At 38.5% G+C, this 22,505-nt stretch overlaps 1 protein-coding gene across 1 annotated transcript in view; it reads right to left on the reverse strand.

Annotated features, from left to right (window-relative positions):
* Nucleotides 1-17,371, reverse strand: part of NME7 (NME/NM23 family member 7) — a 76,497-nt gene extending 59,126 nt beyond the window's left edge. Inside the window, exons 1-6 of the mRNA XM_061366624.1 lie at nt 17,357-17,371; nt 15,768-15,872; nt 14,200-14,366; nt 9,309-9,419; nt 5,557-5,607; nt 3,004-3,211 (exon numbers count right to left, since the gene is read on the reverse strand). Of these exons, the coding sequence (XP_061222608.1) occupies nt 3,004-3,211; nt 5,557-5,607; nt 9,309-9,419; nt 14,200-14,366; nt 15,768-15,788 (558 nt within the window). The 5' untranslated portion in view covers nt 15,789-15,872; nt 17,357-17,371. The remainder of the gene's footprint in view (nt 1-3,003; nt 3,212-5,556; nt 5,608-9,308; nt 9,420-14,199; nt 14,367-15,767; nt 15,873-17,356) is intronic.
* Nucleotides 17,372-22,505: the final 5,134 nt, after the last annotated feature.

The raw sequence follows: 22,505 nt of genomic DNA on the forward strand, positions 1-22,505 counted from the left end.
CTCCTGTAACACCATCCATTTCCATTCAGAACATCCAAAGCACTGCTGCCACAGCCACAATCATCTGGGAAAGGTGTTCCCAGTTTTCTAAATTCTCTCTCTCCTTCCTCAGTATCTTTCCTAAATACACTCCCACATATACATATTTTATCTTCCCTCTTTTCGCATCATCTTTTCCATTATAAAAGCAAGTATGCAACTACCATCCACTGTTCAGTATGTTTTCTTTCCATATACAAAGCTGACCTCTATCCCGTTTATTTATATTCTTTCATTTTCTCTTAAATACTAAAATTGTTGACTCATGCCTTAGTGACACTTTCTTTTTTTATTTTTTTTTAAATCTTACTGAATTTAAGCTGATGAACTCAATTGCTCTGATTTTGGGATGAACCTCCTTGCCTCCAATCACTTCCTTTCTCTCCACCATTACTATTCAGATATCATACAGCTTGGGTCTTAGACCATACTGGGATGAGCTTGACAGCCAGGTTTCTTTCCTCAGTGATATTTTTTCACTGTTTACTGCCAGCTTCACACTTTTTCCATACCATTTATTCACATATGTTACACAATCTGCCAATTAAGATTAGTCAAATGCTCAGAATGCAGATTCCATTTCACACCTATTGGTCAAATTCAGTAAGAGTTGATTGATAGATTTCTATTTAAGGGAAATAATAATATCCTGGAAATACTATTACCAAATCTATTCGATTTTTTTCCCTGTGTTAACAGTAGCAGTGTTAAAGGCCATTTCCTGAAATAGTCTCATTTCATTTACTAGCTCAGATCACATGGAACAGACTTAGCTATCCGCCAGTCTTTAGCTCATGACACTCTGAAAATTCCTGTAATCCTTACTTGAAAACAATTATATAATTCAAATTAATTCATCTCTCAATAGAAGGGAAAAAAAAATTTTGTTGTTCTCCTAGCAAATAATCCACATTTAAATTGGGCACATCTGAGACAAAAGGGTTCATTTGCTACATTCTTCTCCTGATAAAATGTTGCATGCTTCAAAGATTTCATCCCATTCTGCTAATGTTTATTTTAAAAGAATGACCCAGGAAAAGGCAGCAAAATGTTTACAATATTTAAAGCTTTGTTTTAGCCATTAAAAAGATAATCAAAGGAAAATAACTAATCGATGCTGAAGTACTAAGATGATGAAATGACAAACTATAAACAAGTGGAGTCTTAAAAAAGAAAACTCTTTTCCTTTCCCATTACTCTTTATGTAAAAAACTCCAAAATTTGGCCTGCTGAGAGTCACCAGCTTAGAGTATACCAAAGGCACACTTTCACATGTCATTTAGCCACAAAAAGAACAATGCAGGCTTCCACCCTAACTGTTCAATCCACAACACACTCATTAGGTGTGGCTGATACCAATTTTCCTTCAGAAGAGTTTGTTTAGGTCCCTGTATCTTATATTTCTTTCAGCAAAGCTCTGTCAAGGTGCAGCCAACTAGTTTCCATGGCAACTGCTATGCACCCATAGAATACTGGGCCTACTAAATTAAAATAGGCACAAGGGGCACAATTTTGGTTGATTTATTGAAGGTTGGCATCAGTAACACCACAAAGATGCACATACCTGCAAAAGTTTGGCAAAATAATCCCACAGTCATAAACTGCTGCACATGAAGGGGGCCTTCAAACAGCATTTCAAAAATGACAAAAGGCAAAAACAACAAACTTAAGCCAAAGCACTTATGCTTCTAATCAAAATTTTATGCTAATAGATACACTGTCAGTTCAAAAGCTGGCACAGTTGTCACAACAGTACACAGAAATAAAGAAAAATTTTCACCCTTATATATGAAGACATCTAGTTATTTAACCAGAACTACAAAGACTTTTCTGACTATAATTTTCCTTCATCAGAAAGGATCAATTTCATCCAAACTCCTTCTGACTCTGTACCACCTTCATCAAGTCTGCCAGCAAAAAAGGTACTTCAGGTGCAGCATATGATTTCTTGTCAAAACCAGAGGCACACAGAGAGGATCCAGCAGCCCAAGCACAGCGCAGATATATGAGATGAGTCCGTGACCAGCAGAAAATAACCCACACTTTGCTATGGCACACAGAAGCTAACCAACTCTTCCCTTACCACCGGGATATAATTTCTCTGGATACTTTCTAATATATAGCAACTGTCAGATTATTAGCAGATTATTAGGTATTCCACAGCAGGTCTCTTTCCAGTTACGCTACTGCAGCTGCTCCAATTTTAATAGAAGAAAGACTGGGATTAAGGAAGCAACAGCTGACATCTTTTCACCACTGGTTTAGAGCTAAGATACCACAGCGCAATATCAGTCAATAATGAGGTAAACTTTATTCTTGCCAAAATTTACCAGCATATCTACCCCACAACAAGGCACACAGACAGTCACCTCAATTCTTTAGAAATGCTCATAGTGTCTGTCACCCGGTCCCAGAGCTTTTTCTTACCATTAAGGAAACACACACTTGAAAACAAAGCAAAATAGAACTCATCTCCTCAAAGACAAGCCCGCTGTACTACCTTTCAAAACACAAAGCACTATGAAGTGGCCTGCTTTCATAATTATTCATTCTGAGTAATAACAGCAGAGGTCTACTGAAGGCTGTGGAGGAGAACAGATAAGTGCAACACAGGATGGCACAAATGATTTTGCTTAATCCCTTTCTTTTTGTGACCAACATTGGTAGGCTATAGGTAGATAATACAGACTATGCAATTAGCTCAATGTCTGTGATGTACAGAAGACATTAGAATTACCAGACATGCTCTCCTGATCAAAGTGCTCAAGGTTCCCCTTTGTGAAAGAGATAAACAAGATTTTTCTTTTCAGATGGGTTATTTTTCCACGCTAAAATGGATCCGTGAAGAATATCTGAACTAGTTCTGAACTCATGTGGAGAAAAAAAGAAAAGATGAATTCCTGACCCAGCTGTTACCAGATAAAGTAAAAGTAAACCTCAGTCAACAAACAGTCAAAAACTTACTTGAGCAGCTGAAGCAACTGAGTCTGGGCCATGAGCTGCATTCCTTAGGCCAGTATGTCCAAAGTTCCCTCTAATGCTCTCTGGTGTATCAGTCTGTGCCGCTGCAGAGTTTGCTGGCCCCAGTAATGTTTTCCATTTACAAACTGCATCATCACCTAAGATTTCCATAGCAACAATGGGACCACTCGTTATGAACTGGAGAAGCTCACTGTAAAATGGAAACAGTACATGGTGATCTATGCTACAAACTAAAACAAAAAAAAAACATATGATCCAGTGGAGATACTCAGAACTCAACTGGGCAAGGCCTTGAGTAACTTGATCTAACTTCAAAGTTGGCTCTGCTTTGAGAAGGAAATTGGACCATGCGATGTGAAGACACTCCCTTCTTATTATGGTTGTAGAAAAAGAATCAGATAATACAAACTCATTCAAGCTACTGCATACCATGTTAGATTTCAAAAGAATTTTTAAAAGATTGGTACTAGAGACCCTACTAACCATTTGCTTGGCAGGAACAATTCCTAAGCACATCACTTCTGCACAGCAGGATATCAGGATTCTTACACGACCTGTGTGTTCCCCACTCACACAATTTCAGCACTGCTATGAGGATGGAGTGCTCACTGCCTCAGGGATCTCTCCCACAGATTTTGCCCAGCCAAAATCCAAAGTGAGAGAGAAGGGAGAAGCAGAATTTGGAAAGTCTGTGGGGAAGAGGGGTCTTAACTGCAGTTATCACATCCTGGCATACGCAGAAGTCAACTGACTTTTATGGGATGAATCTGAGAAGAAGAAGAGATAGTCAGGAGCAGCCAGTCTTCTGTCCTGACTATCTGACACAGAAAACAGCCACACAAAATTGGAAACCCAAACATTCTATTAAAAAAGCCCCACTGTAACTATAATTCTGTATCTTTACAAAACATGCATAACAAGAAGAAAGTTGGCTCAACGCTTTTTGTACTACTTTCTCATGAAAAGAGCTTTGCACAATTATAATTGTGGATGTGTACACTTCTTCATCTTCTTCCTAATGATCATTTATGCAATGATCCATGGGCAAGAAGAAAAGAGAAATTCTACTAGTTTTTTGCTAGAGGAATGATATTAAAACTATGAGAAGTTACATAAAAATAAACTACACAGGGATAAGCTACTGGGACTCAGGTTCTATTGATCAGAGACTGCTTGTTTACAATATGGTTAAATGGCTTACACATATATACACCCAAGAAAAAAGCAAATATCTGTAACACTGCTTACAGTTCAGACTGATCCCAAATATTAAATAATTTTAAAAAATTGAATTCTTAAATATGACATAATTTTCCAAACAAGCAGAATTCACTAGACTAACATTGACTAGAGAACTTGCAAACCAAACCTGAATTTAAAGACAAGTAATACAATGCTAAATATAATTGAGTCAGAGATTTTACATTTCACTGCCTTGAAGATTCTTGCCCTGTTTGATCTGTAATGCTTTATAATTATTTGTTTCTAATTTAGAGAAAAATCCTACATAGAAGATGTAGCCAATGGGACTGTAGCATGGGAGATCAGCACATCACAGTGGATAAAGGCTACAGTTTCTCAGATCATTACCATTAGCATAGATAGACATCTATGAAATAACACTACAGATAAAATTCTTGCTTATTTACCAACATATTCAAGCAGGCTTATTCAGCAAAGAAAAGGCAATCCTAAATCCTCTTCTGATCTCCAGCGTGGTCAGATGTAGCCTGGGGCAATGTCTCCATGAAGAGCTTGAGTTTGGACCCACAATAATCAGTTGCTGTTGCAGGAGAGCAGCTGGCAGATCCTAATACTCAGAAATCTCATGACAGTACTGAAACCAGGTCTTTTGATCAACTGAGTGCAAACCCAGGTTCTAGCATGCTGAAAAACACAAGGCAGAGCTGTACCCTTTTCCTAGAAGAGGCAGACTGCCAAATCCAGAGGGAGGAAAGAAAAAGTTGTTTGTTGGTATCTTTAGGCAAACCAGAAATGACACAATCTCTGGTATCAGTCTGGTCAGCTATGACAAGAGTAGGTTTTTCATGTTAGTTGGAGCAGTATAGCACCATGGAAGTTTGACATTTTGTCCAAGGGTAGCAGTACTGTAAACAACTACCCCATGCACTGTTACTTACAATTTGGAGTACTTGCTATCAAATCAATTCTCACAGATAAGTGTTCCCCTAATTATCATTACCTGCAAGCTCCACCCTGATCCTGAAGATGCTCCTTCCCTTGGCTTTGAAGTTTTGCCTTGGTAGAAGCATTTTCACTTCTAAGAGACCAAAGACATTGCCCTGATACTATCAGGCTGTAAAGAGTGTGAGTTAAAACCCTGAATAGCTGAAGTATAGCTGAAGGATCTGTTCCTGGAGGAAGACAAACAGGGTGCATGCTCTGCAAAGGGCTCCACTCAACTAAGACAAGCTCTGATTTTCCCATCGTCCTGCAGTACCAAATATGATAAATGAAGTTTCTGCATTCATTAAACAAGCTTACTGCATGTCAAGCTGAAATTGATATACCTACTTATAAAAAGGTTTTGATTGATGGTCTACGTAGAAATCAGCTGCTTCTTTTCTGAAAGAGTAAAAAGACATATACAGATATATATACACACACACACATATACCTATATATGTATATATATATATAAACCTCCCTGAAACCCACAAACTATCATTCATCAACATGTTTCCACGGGTAATGTCTTCCCAAGCCGGACAGCTTCCGGGATGTTCATGCTCAATAACAGAAACTACATTTAATTTTCTGTCATATTGGTATAGCTTGTAGCTGACTCCTCCTTATGCTCCTGCTCTGGGAAGGAAGTAATTACTGAAGCCCATAGCATGGACTTTCAAGGTCACTGATGGTCCCCACATTCTTGGTTTGAGAAATAAATGCAGTGGAGTCACCTTGCCAAGCCGTTCACTGTTATGTCGTTTTCATCTTTCATCTCAGTTTGAGTGTGTATGTTGGTTAATGAAGTTTGGTTTTAAAGCATATAGAATTTAACTGCTTCACTGGAACTTATTTCCTTACTAAGGCTAGTGTTTGATTATTCTGGTGCATAACAAAATATTGCATAACCTGGTTTCTATTCAAAATCCTCTAATGTTACAAGTCACATCAGCAGCACAATGCCCTTCAGATTAAAACTTGTTTTCTCCCACACTTTTCCACTTGAAAACTCAATTCGGTCTTGCACTTTCCCTCAGGGAACACAGCAGTTACTACACAGAGCTTTCTTCCAAAGCAGTGGGGTTTCTGTAATGAGGGGACTCCTTATACTGCCAGGCAAATAAAGGCCATCAGGCATATGTCTGTACTACAGCTGTTACTTAACCTTTCGTCAGGTACTGGAAGCAAAAAGGTACCTTTTCAGACAGGGTAGTGGCCCTCTCAAAGTTCTGCATTGCCACAGCCACGCTGCTAGCAGATCTGGGCTCAGCTACCCAACTACACAAGTTTCAGGGACCACGATACACACTCAAGATCCATCTACAGGTGGGCACACCATCTCACCCCACCACCCCTACAGCTAGCCAACCTACTCTCTTCCCTGCTTCTTCTCCATCTGCCTCTCATACTTAACCCTTGTTTATGGCACTGCTTTTTCTGCATGGTAACTGCTAGAAAAATCTGCGGACTTTTTCAAGTCTAAAGCTGCTATTTTGCAGCTTCAAAATTCCAGGTCAGAAGCACAGGCTTGCTCTTGCCTTGCTCCAAAACCTGGTGTGTACCACTTTCTGAACCTGGACTTTGTGGAGAACAACAAGCTCTTCAGGACAATTGACAGGTGAAAAGAAGCAAAACTACTCATCCCTACCCTGGATATAAAGTTCACAATCAAAGCAGAGTTGCAGGGAGAGTAAAAGATTCCCACTTGGAAAACTGTTTTCACCTGCAGAAACAATCTTGTGATTTTTTATTTTTTTTTTTTTGTCTCCCTGATTTTGCTGACTTTGAGCAGCTGCCTTGGCTGAAAGAAATTACCTGAAGGTTTTTTAGATAACAGATTTCAGGTATGAACAAAGGCACAGTTCTGCCAGCTGCAATGGAACTTTTCACATCTCTCTCCCATTTGCAGTCCAGACTTGAGCCAAATATTGCCAGAGGAAAGAAATAATCTTAAGAAAAACTTAAGGAGAATTCAATTTTCCTAACCTTGACAAATATTTGAACAGTCACTGTTTTCCCCAGCTTTTTTATCAAAATGACCACCTGCTCACTGGAAATAAATAATTCCTGGTTTGTTGCTTTCAGTTCAGTGTAAGTATGAGACATTCAAAATTCAGAAGATTTCACTGGCCATACATCTAATATACTTTCCTTTCATTTCATAACTAAGGCAGAAACATGATTTAAAAATTATGCTAGTCACAGAAACTCCTGCAATCTCAAGCTACAAACCTATACTTTGCAAATAGCCTGAAGTTTTTGCTTACAATTCACTATTTCATCAGAAAACCGACTTCTGAAACTAATCCACCAAATAATTTTGGATAGCAAATATGAAAAAGATATGCAAACAGATTATGTATTATCATTTCTGAATGTGAAGAAATACTTGAGGGATCTATTTCTGAAACAAATTGAGCTCTACTACTCAGTTAAGAATTCCTATCGCAATAAATATAAAATTGCAGTTGTGCTGTATAACTTAGTTCCTTTTAAATTTTATCTCTCTTGTAAGTTCTCTGCTTTTAAAGAATGGAAAACAGCATTCATCTGGGAATAGTAGACTGAACTGACATATGATTACATGAAGAGACTAGAAAACTGACCTATCAAAGTAGGTGCCTGCCCTCACTTTCATATCCTAGCTACAATTTTGACAGAAGGCATGAATCTACTTCACAGTGATTGCAAAACAAATGTCAGTAATTATCCATTTAAAGAACGCAGTAGATGATGACACTGGTTTGAACACGCATGCCTGCAGAGACCTAAAGGTTGAAGATTTTGGTAAAGCCATAGTTCTATCATTTTAAAATGGTACAGTGCCAAGAAACAGAGTACACAGTAAGCAGAGAAACCACAAATGCTCAAGACTTTTTTTAAAGTATATCCAGCACAACCCAATCTTGTGCTTTTTAATAATTGCTTTCAATTATATAAGAGAAGCAGAAATTTTTTATATACCAATAAGGCAATAGAAGTTTAAATCTCAAAGTTGTCTCTTCAGTGAGTCAACTCTAAAGCACGTGACTTGGCTCGACAGTTCTTCAAGTTCTCAGACAGATGCTGAAATACAGAAATCACCCAACACAACACTGCAGGATCAAATCTCTCAGACTGCAGGACAGCAAGCAAAAAATGCTGGCTTGAAAGACATTATCAATTGTAAATCAGCATTAGAAACCTGATTGACCTCAATGACTGGAGCTCTTTGAGGGAGGATCTGGGACCAGTATCATCTAGCACCACAGCAGATGTATGCAGAGACAAGAGGTGGAAGTCACAGTTGTTTTATCAGCATTTCTGAAAGCCAAAAAGGTTTTGAGGTAGGAGAAAATTGTTCCTGACCTCGCACAAACCATAAGAAGACATGACCATGGTATTATGTAGAACAGATAGCTTTTCTTTTCATAGACAAGTTGTATACGAACATATTTGGCAAACCAGCAATGAAGAAATGATGCAGTAACTTTAGGGAAGTTGACTAGGGTAAATTAAATATGTTTTCTTTCCTCTGCAGCATGCCTTTTTTTAAAACTCGTGGCTCAATTTGATAAGGGAAGAACAGTGAAGGTTAGGGGGGATTAGGAAGATGCAAAATCTGTCTACCCCTGCAGAAACATCAGAAGATCACTTTCTTTGCCTTAGACTTCCAGTGATAAAAAAATACCAAACAAGTGTGGGTCTGGAACACAAGTTAACGGATAAACTGAGAACAAACAAACCAATGGTGTTTTAAAGTCAAACCAAGTATAACCAGCAGTATGGTTAGTATCAGGAAGCCATGAGGTAAGAACATACAGAAATGTCAGTAAACACTGCTGAACCGCTAAAACTATGGTAGTCACCTTGGATCCATACAGAGCATTATACATTTAATGACACCAGGCTCATTTGCACATAACTTTTTAACTCTTAGCTTAATTCTCTACATGCTTTCAGGAACCTACATGATTATGAAACCAATGAGTCCCCCCTCTGCTATCCACTGGAATGGATTTGATGTGCAGAACAACAGAGGATAGCTTCAAAGAATATTCTTATTTGCAGAAAACCACATTTAGATACAATAGAGCTAACTTTAAGAAAATCCTTACCGTGAAAGCACCATCATTTTGGCTTTAGTTATTGTAAATCCTGCATTAATAATGATATCAATTAATTCTCCAATCTTGGGCACTGCATCAGGTTTAATCAAAGCCAGAGTTCTGGGAGAAAAAAAAAAAAGTAGAGCGACACAGCCAATGTTACTTTCCTTAGAGCATTTGGTGTGCATGTTGAGTTTGTATTCAGACAAAAAAAACATCACATCAAAGACAGAAATTCTGCCACAGTCAAACATCCAGTCCCAGTGTCTCATCAATTTCCATGCTGTCCTTGAATGCCTGCACATTATTCTGATAAGAACGAGCTTTGCACATTACAATTTCCTCAGCTTTCTAACCCAAGTCAGCCCCCAGAGTTCCAGCAGTCTTCATTTACTGACTTCTCCCTTCCCTCTCAGAGCATACAATCTGACCACTTCTTCTCTAGCTAGTGTATATCCCTGCAGCTCCTCAGCCATGGCTCTGGGTTAGAACACAACTGTTTTGTTAATGTCTCCCTATACTTGCTCAGTTCCCTTTTCCCCTAATTTTAAGCATTATCTACATAAAAATGAAGCTGTTAAAATTCCATATTTAAAAATACTACTTAAAACTGCGTCTCTTTCAAAAAAATAAAAAAAATAAAAAATAAAAAATGAAAGTGAAATGGTCGTTTTATTACTACTTTTAAACTATTTGGAGGCCTCAGTCAAAAGAAGGTCTTACTGTTCTTCGTACATTACAAACACCTAATGGTATATAATTTGAATGCCAAATAGCTGACACTGTTAATAGACACAATAAAAGGTTGGCAGTGGAGGTATTATGTCTCTTATACTGACTGACAGCTATATTCTAAGGGAGACAAATCAAAAAGCTTCTATACTCTCTCCCACATCTTTGTTTCCAAGTACATCCTGTCTTCTCGATAATTATCTTTTCATACTATACATCCCCAAGGCCACGACTGTTTTATTAGCGCACTTCACACAGCACCAAGTACACCCTCAGCATTAAGCGTATTATTAATCAAAAATAACAAGCACAAAAAGAAGGTCTGCTAAATGGCATCTTCTATTTGCATTCATGTTGTGGTGAGTCAGCTTCAAATGTGCTCAGCTTACAAATCAACAGATTTAATTCGATCCTGCATCTCAGAAACTCTATGTCTCCAAGAATCCTAAAGAGCTCTGTCCATCTTTAACAGTGTTACAAATAATGAAGGCTGTCCAAGATGGAATTTTTCACTGCAGTATTTCCTTAGATGAAAGGCAAAATAATTACAAATTTCTCATTTTATATACCAGCATAGGAATGGAAAGCTGCCTTTAGGTTAGCAGTAATATATTCTAGCCAGTGCATTTATGTAGGAAATAGACAAACTTCCACAACATTTACCTTGAACTGTGACCCCAGACTGACAGATACTTTGGGAACAGATAAATCTAAAATAATGGAGGTGTTAGGACCAGGGAATGTAATGAGGAAGATTTGAACATATGCAACTTTTCATGTGAAACTAAGGGAGAGACATAGGTGACCTTCAGAGCTCAGAACCAGATTTCCTCAAGCACCAGCAAGCATATATACACAGACCAGCTTGGGCCCAGACCCGTTGGGAAATACGACACCAAAAGACTGATGGACTAAGGATAAACTGCATGACAGTAGTCAATCAAGCCTATGCTTCAGTCCATCGCAGTGCAAACTAAAGTCAGTTTAGCCCCATCTTCAGATCAGAAAAGTCTGACCTCTGGCCAACATTCAACACAGTTTGCCAGCATACTTCATGCAACCTATGGCCCATAGGCTGCTCATCTCTTTCCCAAGGATTTCACAGCTCCACTTCACTTTGTGGTATTTATCATACAACAGGGTGTGCCACATGCATGAAGGCACATGAGGGGGAGCAGCTGTGAACTGACTGATGACACCTGTTCACATAATGCATGACCTGCATACTGGCATAAGAGGTTCTCAACTCTGCTGTTTACCATGAACAGTAAGGAATAAATGACTGAAGATCTCTACTGCCATTCACATTTCCTTGAGGAATACTTTTCTGAGTCTGCGTTATTACACAGGCTATTTGAGACAGACTGTTAATGCTAGAAATAAATTGTCCCTTACTTTTCTATTCCAAGCCTTCTAGTAAAACTAATTCCTACCAATATGTAATAAAATACTGCATTATGAAGCAATTTACCTACAAGTCATTAAGGCAAACTTCAACGAGCAACTCCTGTGACACCTCTTCTCTAACACTGATATATAAACTTTAACATTTCACTATGAGCTTCTCAGAGGTATGCAAGGTAAAAAATAGTACAATTCAGCATGCTAAAGACTGTTTCTGAGATTGGATTTTGGTTCATGTGCCCTATTTTTAGTTTTAATGAGGAATATATTTTTTGTGGTTTAATATGATGCAGTCTGCAAAGTACAATTTGAAACAAATTTATGTCTAGGAACAAAGGACAAAGAATGAGAATTAAGCTCATTTACTTAGATTTTCAGAGGGACTGTATGACTGCACTGCAATGAGTACTGAAACAACAGAAGATCAAAGGAACAATGCACAAAACATGCTGTGGCTATGTCTTTGAAATCTACTTATTCCAAATAATAGAACTGTTGCATATACAGTAGCTTATGTCTTGTAGGGGAAGAAACGCTGATTATGTCAATGACAAGAAGCCTAAGAATAACATATCCCAATCAAAAAAGAATTCAAATATTTTTAGTTGATACATAAGTTTTCTAACACCACTTTCAAAATCAGTGATATTAACCGACTCCAGCGTACTTAGACAGGACACACTAGTCAGACAAATGTTTACCTCAGCTTACAACCACCCAGGACCACAAAGAAACACTACAGAGACAGAAATTCCTGTCCCATGCCAGTGATTCCGTATGTGATATGCTGCAAGTAAGCACAGGCTTACTTAACCATTTTAGCCACTGTATGTGACAGTTTCCTTATGATACACAGGGAGGGAAGCAGGGAAGGCACACGATCAAATATGGCTGTATTTAAAAATTGGAAAGACTTAAGAAAAGTATGTGTAGAAACTGGAACTTGATAGAACTGTCTTAATAATTTTATCCTAATTCTAGAAAGGGCCTGTGCAAATCTAGCCTCTTTTTACACATCTCTTTTGTACCTCATGTACCTACAGTCACATTTGCTTACTTTGTTTACAAAACCAAAGGTCCCTAATCCAAACCATTCAAGATTTCTTATATATACTCAGTTTCCCTCAAAGCCTTTGCTGAGCCTGCCTGCATAGAAATCCAGCAACTAAAGAAAGTATTTCCAAACCCAGACTAAACTGCTGATAGTCCTGCACAGCACAAAGGCAAGAAAAAGGGAAACATTCTGCCTTGTACAGCATCCTTAAAATTATTAATACAATTCCAACTACAGATTATTTTAGGAATTATCAAGTATTGCAGAAATTTTATTATATCTATTTAACTAATAATTGCTGTAAAACCTGCTGGGAACAGGTCAAAAGGGCAAATACCTCATATGCAACTCTTTTGCCCAAGGACTCTTAGTAAGACCCTGTTTACCCAGTGAAAGCTTCTGTGAAGAAACTGGATTTTGAGAATCCCTTGCCTGTTTAAGACACCTTTCACTATGTTCCTTTGGGCTATTCTGAATATGTAACACCACTTGCATATCTATGTTATCTTTCAGCTGACATTCCTAAAATGGTTTCCAAACAGCTGACATGTCATAAATTCCCTTTTCTTGGTATAACTGCATCAGCAGCAGGGCTTCTGCTAGTTTAGGCAGAGCAGGAAATACACAGCTATAAAAAGTGACATTGATATAAAAACCATAGATAAGACAGGCTTCACTGAGGAACAGAGAGAGTAGCCACATTTACAGAAGACACACTCTGGAGCTCTCCTCCTCCTTAAGACTCTTCCACCATGCCCAGCCCCAGCTTGGAGAAAAAGTACCAGAAGAACTCTTTCTGGAACGATATTATGGCAGTCATTTTCATGGTAATGGTTTTTGCCAGGTTAAGCAAATATGTGTGTTAAAACTTGCAACTCTTCCTATATTTCTGGTTATGTACAACTCTCCAGAAGGAGTTCAAAATAAGGCCAATTAGTGGGAGGCAGCAAGAAAGTAGGCGAGCAGGGCTCAATGGAACATGATACCTAAAAAATACTCTGTGCTCTTTTTAAAAAAAAAGCTAGAGCAAATTATCATAATTTATTAATTTGCAAATTCAGCTATTACTTGCATTGCAGTCAAACCACATTTAAATTCCTTGTAAATCACTCACATGGAGTCTAGAAAATGCTGAAAAATTTCTCAGAAAAAAATCTCCATAGTGGGGAAAATGCAATGAAGAATGGGAATGGGCCTCTCTTCTGTTACTACTGTTTTCACTTACTACTACTAACACAGAGTAGAACGGACTGGTAAGGCACTAGGCTTCTGCACAGATCCCAGAGAGACAGGTGCTAGCTCTGCAAGATCCAGCCCTTCCAAGGCCAGCAATCAGGACTACCAAATTCTACCCCCTAAAGAATCTCCAAATCTACTGCTGCCTGGCCCAGGAAGTAAAAAAGCAGAGGACCCCCTGTTTTCCTCCTCCCCCTCTTCTCTCCCAAAAGACCTTGAGGCAGCAGTTGACACCATGGAGAAGCTGGCCTTGAAGATTTATCATCTAACAACAGTAGTCATGAGTTTGCCCACAAGCCCAGGCCAGTTAACTTCACTCCAGCTATCAGTATGCCAGATCATTTCAAACTGCACGCAGACTTGTAGCTATCTCCTTCTCTCCCCATGGTACAGAATACTTGTCTCATTTCCATCAAAGAACAACTACTGAAAGCCAAACTACAAAGGACCATTTCAAAAAACATGCATTCTTACTTCTCTTTACGGCTTCCCAGTTTGCGGGCTGTATATTGATCCCCATAGTCCACTAAGGTTAGATGACGGGAAAAAACAGTGATTTTGTTGCCCACAAATAAATCCTCAAGGTGTAGGCTCTCATACTTGGTGCGCTTCAGGAAGGTGCGATGATTCTTCACATCATACTGCAGAGAAAAGAACATTAAAATCTCCCATATCAAGAGATCAAAGCTGTGGGCAAACCTAACATAATTTTTACTCTACCTTCAAAAATTTCCACAGTACTGTGGAATTGAATATGGTCACTAACCTGATTTAATTCCTGACCCTTTGGACTTAGAGGTGCATCAGGAAAGCTTAGAAGACTAAACCACAATCACAAATTTATTCCATTTAAATACTCTCAGGCTGACAGCTATCGTTGCATTTTTCATTTCATCATTTGTTTGTGCTAATTCAAGCTGTGATAAATGGTTCAGGTGCCTAGTGGATACCTCTGCCCAGTCTCACTGAGAGTTCCCCTAGCAGATCTCTGCTGTTTCACAGACCAATGGCTCACACCGGGACTGATGAAGATTTGCACTGTGGCAGGTCTCCAGGGCATCATTCCAATGATACCATGCTTTATTTGACTGCACAAGACTCAGAATTAGGGACGGATGGGTGACTGCAACATTAGCTTGAGACATTCTCACTGCCTAAAGCTGCAAGCTCAAAAGCCTGTCAAGACAATTCAGCTATATATCATCATTCCAAGCAAGATCCAAGATATTAATGTATAGTTTTCTGGGTGGGCTGACAAAGCACAAAAGGCAACCTGCTGAACAGCTTATTCACTGCATGTAGGTATTACAGGTGCCTTCTGTCACCTGAGGAAGCAGAATCTTATGAAAGGAAGAGTTTCGTCCTCCTCAGGCCAGACTTACCCTTCCCTGTCCTGAATTACACACATGTACTGTGCTCCACTGCAATGGTATACAGACTAGAATAGCAGTAAAAGAAAGAATACCATTACCACAAATTTTGGAGGAAAAAAAAATTAAGAGTAAAATTACATACTGATTACATACAAACAGACTGTGTCCCTCCTGCCCATGTACTTGTAGAAGTAAAGCATGCAAAACAAAATAGTTCTCTACTAAGAATCAGTCCTTTCTAAAAATTTCTGCTCTCTTTTTAGGAAATCTCCTGCAGAAGTAAAACCTGTCCAGGCTGTAAAAATTCCCTGTGAGAGTTATTAACTATGGAAACTTCAGAAAATGGGGCATCTCTTTGTCATGAGATCCTGTTTGATCGTAAGAGCTGCTTGCTGTCATGTGCAAAAACCTATATTGTCTTCATCCAGCTGCAAAGCAAGCTAGAAACTTGCTTCATTATTCCCACTGTCATTTTTCTTCACAGGAACCAAGACATGAAGAACAAAGAAAGAAAAGGAAAGCTGAGGACTTCACACAACACAAGCCTTAAATAGGTCTGCTCCACCGTCAGCTGAGGTGTGTGATAAAGGAGAGCTATTATCCGGGAGGTGGGGAAGGGGATGAAACATCTTTCTCATAAGCAGGGAAAAGCTGGCCCATATCCATTACGTCTCTTATCCTCAGATACATTAGAGGTAAGAGTGGGCTGTCATCTCCTCAGCAAGATACCAAAAGATGCAGAAGAATTAGGCAGTAACAGAGAATCGCTAAATTCTGCAGAAATTAAAAAACAAAAAGCCCAGAAAGAATTCTTAATATAAATCTGTCCACAAATTCATGGCAAAAGTGATTTTGAGACACTCCTTCTATAGAGGTGTTACATGCACCTTTGCTTTTCTAACTCACATCCTGATCACATGCAGTCCATATACACTCATACCACATACTACTCATACGTACACACCATACTACCGTAACCTAAGAGCACAATAACAAAATGCAAAAGTCTGATGAGCCATAGGTATTTGATGCTGAATACATAAAGAAGCTTAAGAACACCTTGAAAGCTCTTGGGTTTGAGATGTCTAGGTGAAATGAACAACAATTTTGCCAGCCTACACATGGTTGTGTAGGAAGATGATTATGGCTCCTGACTGATTAACTAAACTGTCTCTGGGAAATAAAAACTAAAAATCCTCACATTTTGACAACTGTGCACACACAGATATCATACAAAGAACTAACTTAAAAGGGTCAACATCATTACAGTTTCTTTAAAGAGACTATTGGTAAAAAACGCAAAGAGCATCACCTCCACACAGGTGGGTACGATGGTTTCAGTGAGCAGTAGTTTGGGTAAGAAAAGGCAGATTCCAGTAGGTTTCTTATTTCTGCATTTGATATTTATAGCAGGGAAACTAAAAATCTTATTGTAAAATTACTAAGTGTGAATATCCAAGTCTAGGCTATTCTCAGGCCCCTAGATCTTCATTAGAAATTGGAAAAGATAGTCCAAACCATTCATTCCTAAAATGAAGCACAAAGCATTGGTTGGTTTACTAGGATTATCTTTACATTACATATTACATTTAAATATATATATAAATATAATATATGTATATTTTTATACATGCCTCTTGCTGCAAAATGCTTGTTTTAACATGATATCAATAAATAGTGGGGATTAGTTGAATGAACCACAAGTCAGAAAGATCTGTGCAAGCACCACTGATGGAAAAATTTAGATCCCACTGTCTGAAACATGCTTCCTTTCATTAAAACCAATTTATCAAGAGAAATTTATTAATTTCTCTACTTTGAAAATACTTCTATATTTTAATCTTCAGAGAATTCTGGAATTTCTGATGAAGCTTATGCCCGTGTTCAGAATCAGCTTCAAATTACACTTCTCAAGCAGCAGGTCAGCGTTGCTGAGCTTCAATTCTGAAACCCAAGCAGAGATTGAATAAGAAAAGATTTGTGAAGATGAATTTCTCCAAGTCAAAGCAAGCTTTAAGAAAAAAAAATTTAAACATGGAAGCTATTCCACATGCTTCACATGCTGTAAACTTGTATTTTTGTTTTTCTTTTAGTTTTAAAAACAGAGCAAGATACATGATAAATTACATTTTTTTACAATTTTTTCCTTAAGCTACATTTTCTATCAGTAAGTATAAGCAGTAGCTTCCCATTTTGTAAACTGCTTAACTGGATATAACCATCATGATAATAGATTTGTTTTTTTCTTTTATTCTCACCATTTCAACTGATCCATCTTTTGGATAATACAGAAGTTCATAACGCCGAAAGAGTGAAGCATTTTGGTCATACCATTCAGCAGTGAAAGCAAACCTGTCATCTTGACTCTGGAAATAGAAAAGGGGAGAAAAAGACTATTACACAAAGCATACATGTTTTATATGTAAAAACAAAGCAACGGAGAACTTTCTTGTATTTCTTATCAGAAAAGCAAAAAAAAAGGGGAAAAAAAAAACCCACTAGTAAACGCATTTGCAAACTCTGCATATCATTTTCTGCTTACCACATCCAGTGACATCTTTTCACTTTTGGCTATCATGTTTTAAGTATGATGGAACAGCATGGCAGTTTGCCAGGCAATATCAAAACTTACTCTGATTTTATCAGACACGAAAGGGACTGTTGTAGAAGTTGTTAGACTTCTTCACTTTGTGAAGTATGTGATTTACTTTCATTTCGTAGAAATAATGTGCTTGCTCACAAATGAAATACAGAATCTTAAGATATTTTCTATTCATCCTACAATAAAACACTTTCCTCTTCCTGAGCAATTATATCTGAACTGTTGTTAATGATGAGATTACACTCCTTTTGATGAGATAAATATATTAAAGTTAAGGACAACATTAGTTTGATTGACTACTTCACATACAGTATAAATAGCCCAATCTTATTTACAACTCAGTTTCTGCCCCTAAGGAGTGTGACAAGAAGGGCAGACTGCAGTAATCCTAAAACTGTAGCTACATGCATAGCTCATCTTTCAGAGGATAACCCTTTGCAGAAATGTAAGCATAAAGGCGATGCAACGCATGTGGACCTGCAGTTCTAACACCTCTTAGTGGCATATGTTTGTTAGCTATCAATACCGCAACATCAGTTATTTTACAGCTGTTAGATGGAACTCTAAATTTTCATTTTCTACACCTCCCCTAAATCTCATCCTAGTCCTGAGGGTAAGCACAGTCTTGCCACGGGCTTCCACTTCTTAGACGTATCTGTGCTCTTTTATATATGTTAAATATTTAGATACAACTTGGAGTTCAAGTTAAAGCAATGTAGGTCTTTTTAGTTCTTCAGATTTTAGAGAACAGCAGCATTTCAGCTGTTTCAAAGACTGCTCAATAAGCAACAGGACAGAAAGAATTCCCATGGGCTTCCATGACTATTCTGGAACATCAGCAGGAAAAGAATAATCATTTTCCTAGTGAGTACAAGCCTACAGAGATATAGACATTAAAAACAAAACAAAACAAACAAAAAAACCCAAACCAAAACAAACAAAACAAAACAGCGAGAGTGATCTTGACAGTGCATTTTTTCTCTCAGCAGCTTCAGCTTAAAACTGACTTATGACTAAGTGCTTTTGCAGGTTGAAGTCCTAACACAAGCGGCAGCAGGAAAGGATGAGATAATGAAGAAGAATTTCAGAACTCTACAATGTGATGAATAGTTGTACCTGTTCAGTTAATAGCATCATGGCAAGTGTCCCACCCTTTTGTCAGCCTTTATGGTACCCTTACACTGCAAAACAAAGATGATTATATCAGAGAAAGACCTATGCAGTGGGGACAGCACACTGCTCTGTGAAGATGTAGCTTTCTCTTCTACCTGTAGAATTCTGTGCAGCCTTATTTCCATGAGCTAATGTAACTTCTGTGTAACCTCTACTCTACACACAGCAGCCTTTGACACTACTTAAACATCATGTTTTAGGTGCAGTATGCAGCACAAAACCTCCCTAGGGCTTACCCTGGTTCCTAGCCCTGACTTAAGGTAGACATGCTTGTGTCTTCATTGCTGCTGCTGTCCTTCTGGAGATACATAAACCAGAACAAACTCCTTCTTATGTCAAAATTCATACCTTAATTTTTCTATATTTACAATAAGCAATAATAATGGCTGACAGACAACAACAAATTACTGATTTCAACCTTGATCTTAAATACACACACACTGGTGGAAGACATAGAATCATAGAATAGTTAGGGTTGGAAAGGACCTTAAGACCATCAAGTTCCAACCCCTCTCCCATAGGCAGGGACACCTTGCTCTAAACCATCTCACCCAAGGCCTTGTCCAACCTGGCCTTCAACACTGCCAGGGATGGAGCATTCACAACCTCCCTGGGCAACCTATTCCACTGCCTCACCACCCTGATAGGAAAGAATTTCTTCCTTATATCTAATCTAAACTTCCCCTCTTTAAGTTTTAACCCATTACCCCTTGTCCTATCACTACAGTCCCTAATGAAGAGTCCATCCCCAGCATCCCTATAGGCCCCCTTCAGATACTGGAAGGCTGCTATGAGGTCTCCACGCAGCCTTCTCTTCTCCAGGCTGAACAGACACAACTTTCTCAGCCTATCTTCATATGGGAGGTGCTCCAGTCCCCTGATCATTCTCGTGGCCCTCCTCTGGAATTGTTCCAACAGTTCCATGTCCTTTTTACGTTGAGGACACCAGAAATGTACACAATACTCCATGTGAGGTTTCACAAGAGCAAAGGGGCAGGATCACCTCCTTCGACCTGCTGGTCACACTCCTTTTGATGCAGCCCAGGATACAGTTGGCTTTCTGGGCTGCAAGCACACACTGAAGCCAGCTCCTGTTCACTTTCCCATCAGCCAGCACCCCCAAGTCCTTCTCCTCAGGTCTGCTCTGAATCTCTTCTCTGCCCAACCTGTAGCTGTGTCTGGGATTGCTCCAACCCAGGTGTAGGACCTTGCACTTGTCGTGGTTAAACTTCACCTGACTGATTAATTTGACCATCATCTTGTCAAGAATGGATGCTACAAGAAAACAGTTATCTACCAAACAGGTTGTCTAAAAAGAAAAATGGCCCTGTTTCTGGAGTACTGTTGAAGAAGCTGACTAGTGTGTGATCCACGAAATAAATAAAGATGCACCATTCTTAATCAGGGCATCCTCACAATATGAAGACATCTATAATTGCATTACATCATGCTACTTATTTCATACTATAGCATCACTTTAAAATATATTTTCCAGGTAGCAGTTGCCAGAGCAACGACTAATTTTCATTTAAGCAAAACTTCCAAAGCCTCTAAATGCTTAGCTGTCTTGGAGAAGTAATGTGTTTCTGTGAATAAGCAATGAAACACCATTAGATTTTTCACTTAGTCACCAGTATCAGTCAATGGCATCTTCATATTTACAGTGAGAAACTACATTGTGTGGTGCAGTTTCTCACCGGAAACTACATGTCTGGTGAGGAACTGGTCTGCTTTTTTTCTTTTAAAGCAACCTTGGTTTGAAGATTCATTTGAAATTCATTTTATAAGATCATAATGAATGTCCGAGCTATGAATATTTTTATTCAGCAAGCTCTGCTGGCCAGTGCTTCTTACCCAGCTGAATGGCAAAAATGAACATTCTGTATTGTCTTCTTTTAGCATTGTAAGCAAATGCAAAGTAACTTAGACTTGAAAAACACTGCAGACCTAACCCCTCAATGCCCAGTAATGTTATCAGCAAGCAGGAAAATTTGAATCGGCTCTTATTCTGTATCTGGAAAATGTGGAGAGCTAACAGTTTCCTGAAACAACCAAAACAAGGTCTGTAAACCTTCTCCTGGGCCATAACTAGAAGTTCTCCTGCTTTATATATATAAAATTATCACAATATATACCTCTAAATGTAAAAAACACTATCAGAAGAAAACTTAAGTGCTTATGGGAAACACTGTAAAAATAATTTGGAACAGACTTTGAACAGGTAGATGGTTTCAGAGGCACACACAACAAAGTGAAGAAATTCAACATTAAAAGCAAACTGAAGACCCTTCCAGACAAGTATAATGTGAAACACAGTATGACTGCAATTTTGCTATTGCAGATTCATGTGTATAGTCCTAAAACAGTAAAAGACAATCCTGAAGACAATCATGACATGGAGTAATGTGAACATGGTCTGGTGAGCCCTTGCCAGGCACCACTGTAAAACTGCCACTCCAAGTCATCAAAATTTAAGTCAACAGCCAATTTAAAATCCTGAGTTTAAAAAACTGAGTACATGCTAAGCTCATAATACATCTTTTTAAATAAGAACAAAGACTTTTAATAACTTATTTAGAACAGGAGTAGGATTTTTGAAGGCAAAAAAAACAAACACGAAAACCTGTCCCCTTCCCATCACATACTGTAAGGACTGTAATAAAAATTTAAGTCTTCACAGCCCTGAAATCATCTTTTCTGAACACTTACTTTCAATCAATTTACTGTTTAATCAACAGAACTGGTATGCCAAACAACTTTCTTGCACACCCTTTCAGTAGTGTGCCCTAGACTGCAATGTGGGAAGGAGTCTCAAAGATGAGATAGTAGTATGGGAGACATGCAAATTTCATCCTTGTTCATCCTCCTAATAAAGGAAACTCAAAGAGAAAATATTGTCCAGAGCAGAGTGATTAGAGAGCACTAATGATGGTAATCATGTTCAATGCACCTCACAGCTCCAGACCAGTACTGAGTCCTGAAACGGGAAGATTTCACAGCCTTTGACCAGAGAGCCCTAGCACCTCACTCCCCCAGGAAATGGCTGAAACACATTAGTCACTAGTGAAGTCACATCACTGTGAACAGCTTGAGTAATAATAAATCAAGTGACTCTATAAATACATTATAAGTCAAAAAATTCTTGCTTTAAAACAGTATTTTTCATTGATTTCTGTACCATGCCCTCATTAAAATCACACATAGCCTCCGCTCTCACGACTAAGCAATTAACCAAGCAATACCTAATGGGGGAGACACAATTTTTCATAACTTTCCACATCAGTGGAAAAACTACCAGCATTAAAAATCCCAGCAGTGCTGTGCGCTTTATAGTTACATACTGATAGTTCTAGAGTAGCTGTCTTGAGCTCGGTTTTTACAGCCCCTTTCCATAGTAAAATCTAAAGCCACTGAAATCAGTGATGTCAAGAGTTCACCCCTGTGAATACAGAAAGAATAATCTTTTTCTTCCTTCCTCTTTTAACAAACTGTACAGAAAAATATTTGGATGCATGTGTAGGTTTTGCTAGCTTATGCTTTTTTGTTTATATTGGTATGTGTGAATATGCAGTAGGATGACTTTGCGCACACCAGAAACATCTACTGAAGTACAGCTGAATTAAAAAACAAAA

Source organism: Neopsephotus bourkii, unplaced genomic scaffold (genome assembly GCF_033783945.1).
Source record: "Neopsephotus bourkii isolate Nb327-2 ecotype Australia unplaced genomic scaffold, CSIRO-AGI_Nbou_v1 NB_1350, whole genome shotgun sequence".
In the NCBI taxonomy this organism is placed as follows: Eukaryota; Metazoa; Chordata; class Aves; order Psittaciformes; family Psittacidae; genus Neopsephotus; species Neopsephotus bourkii.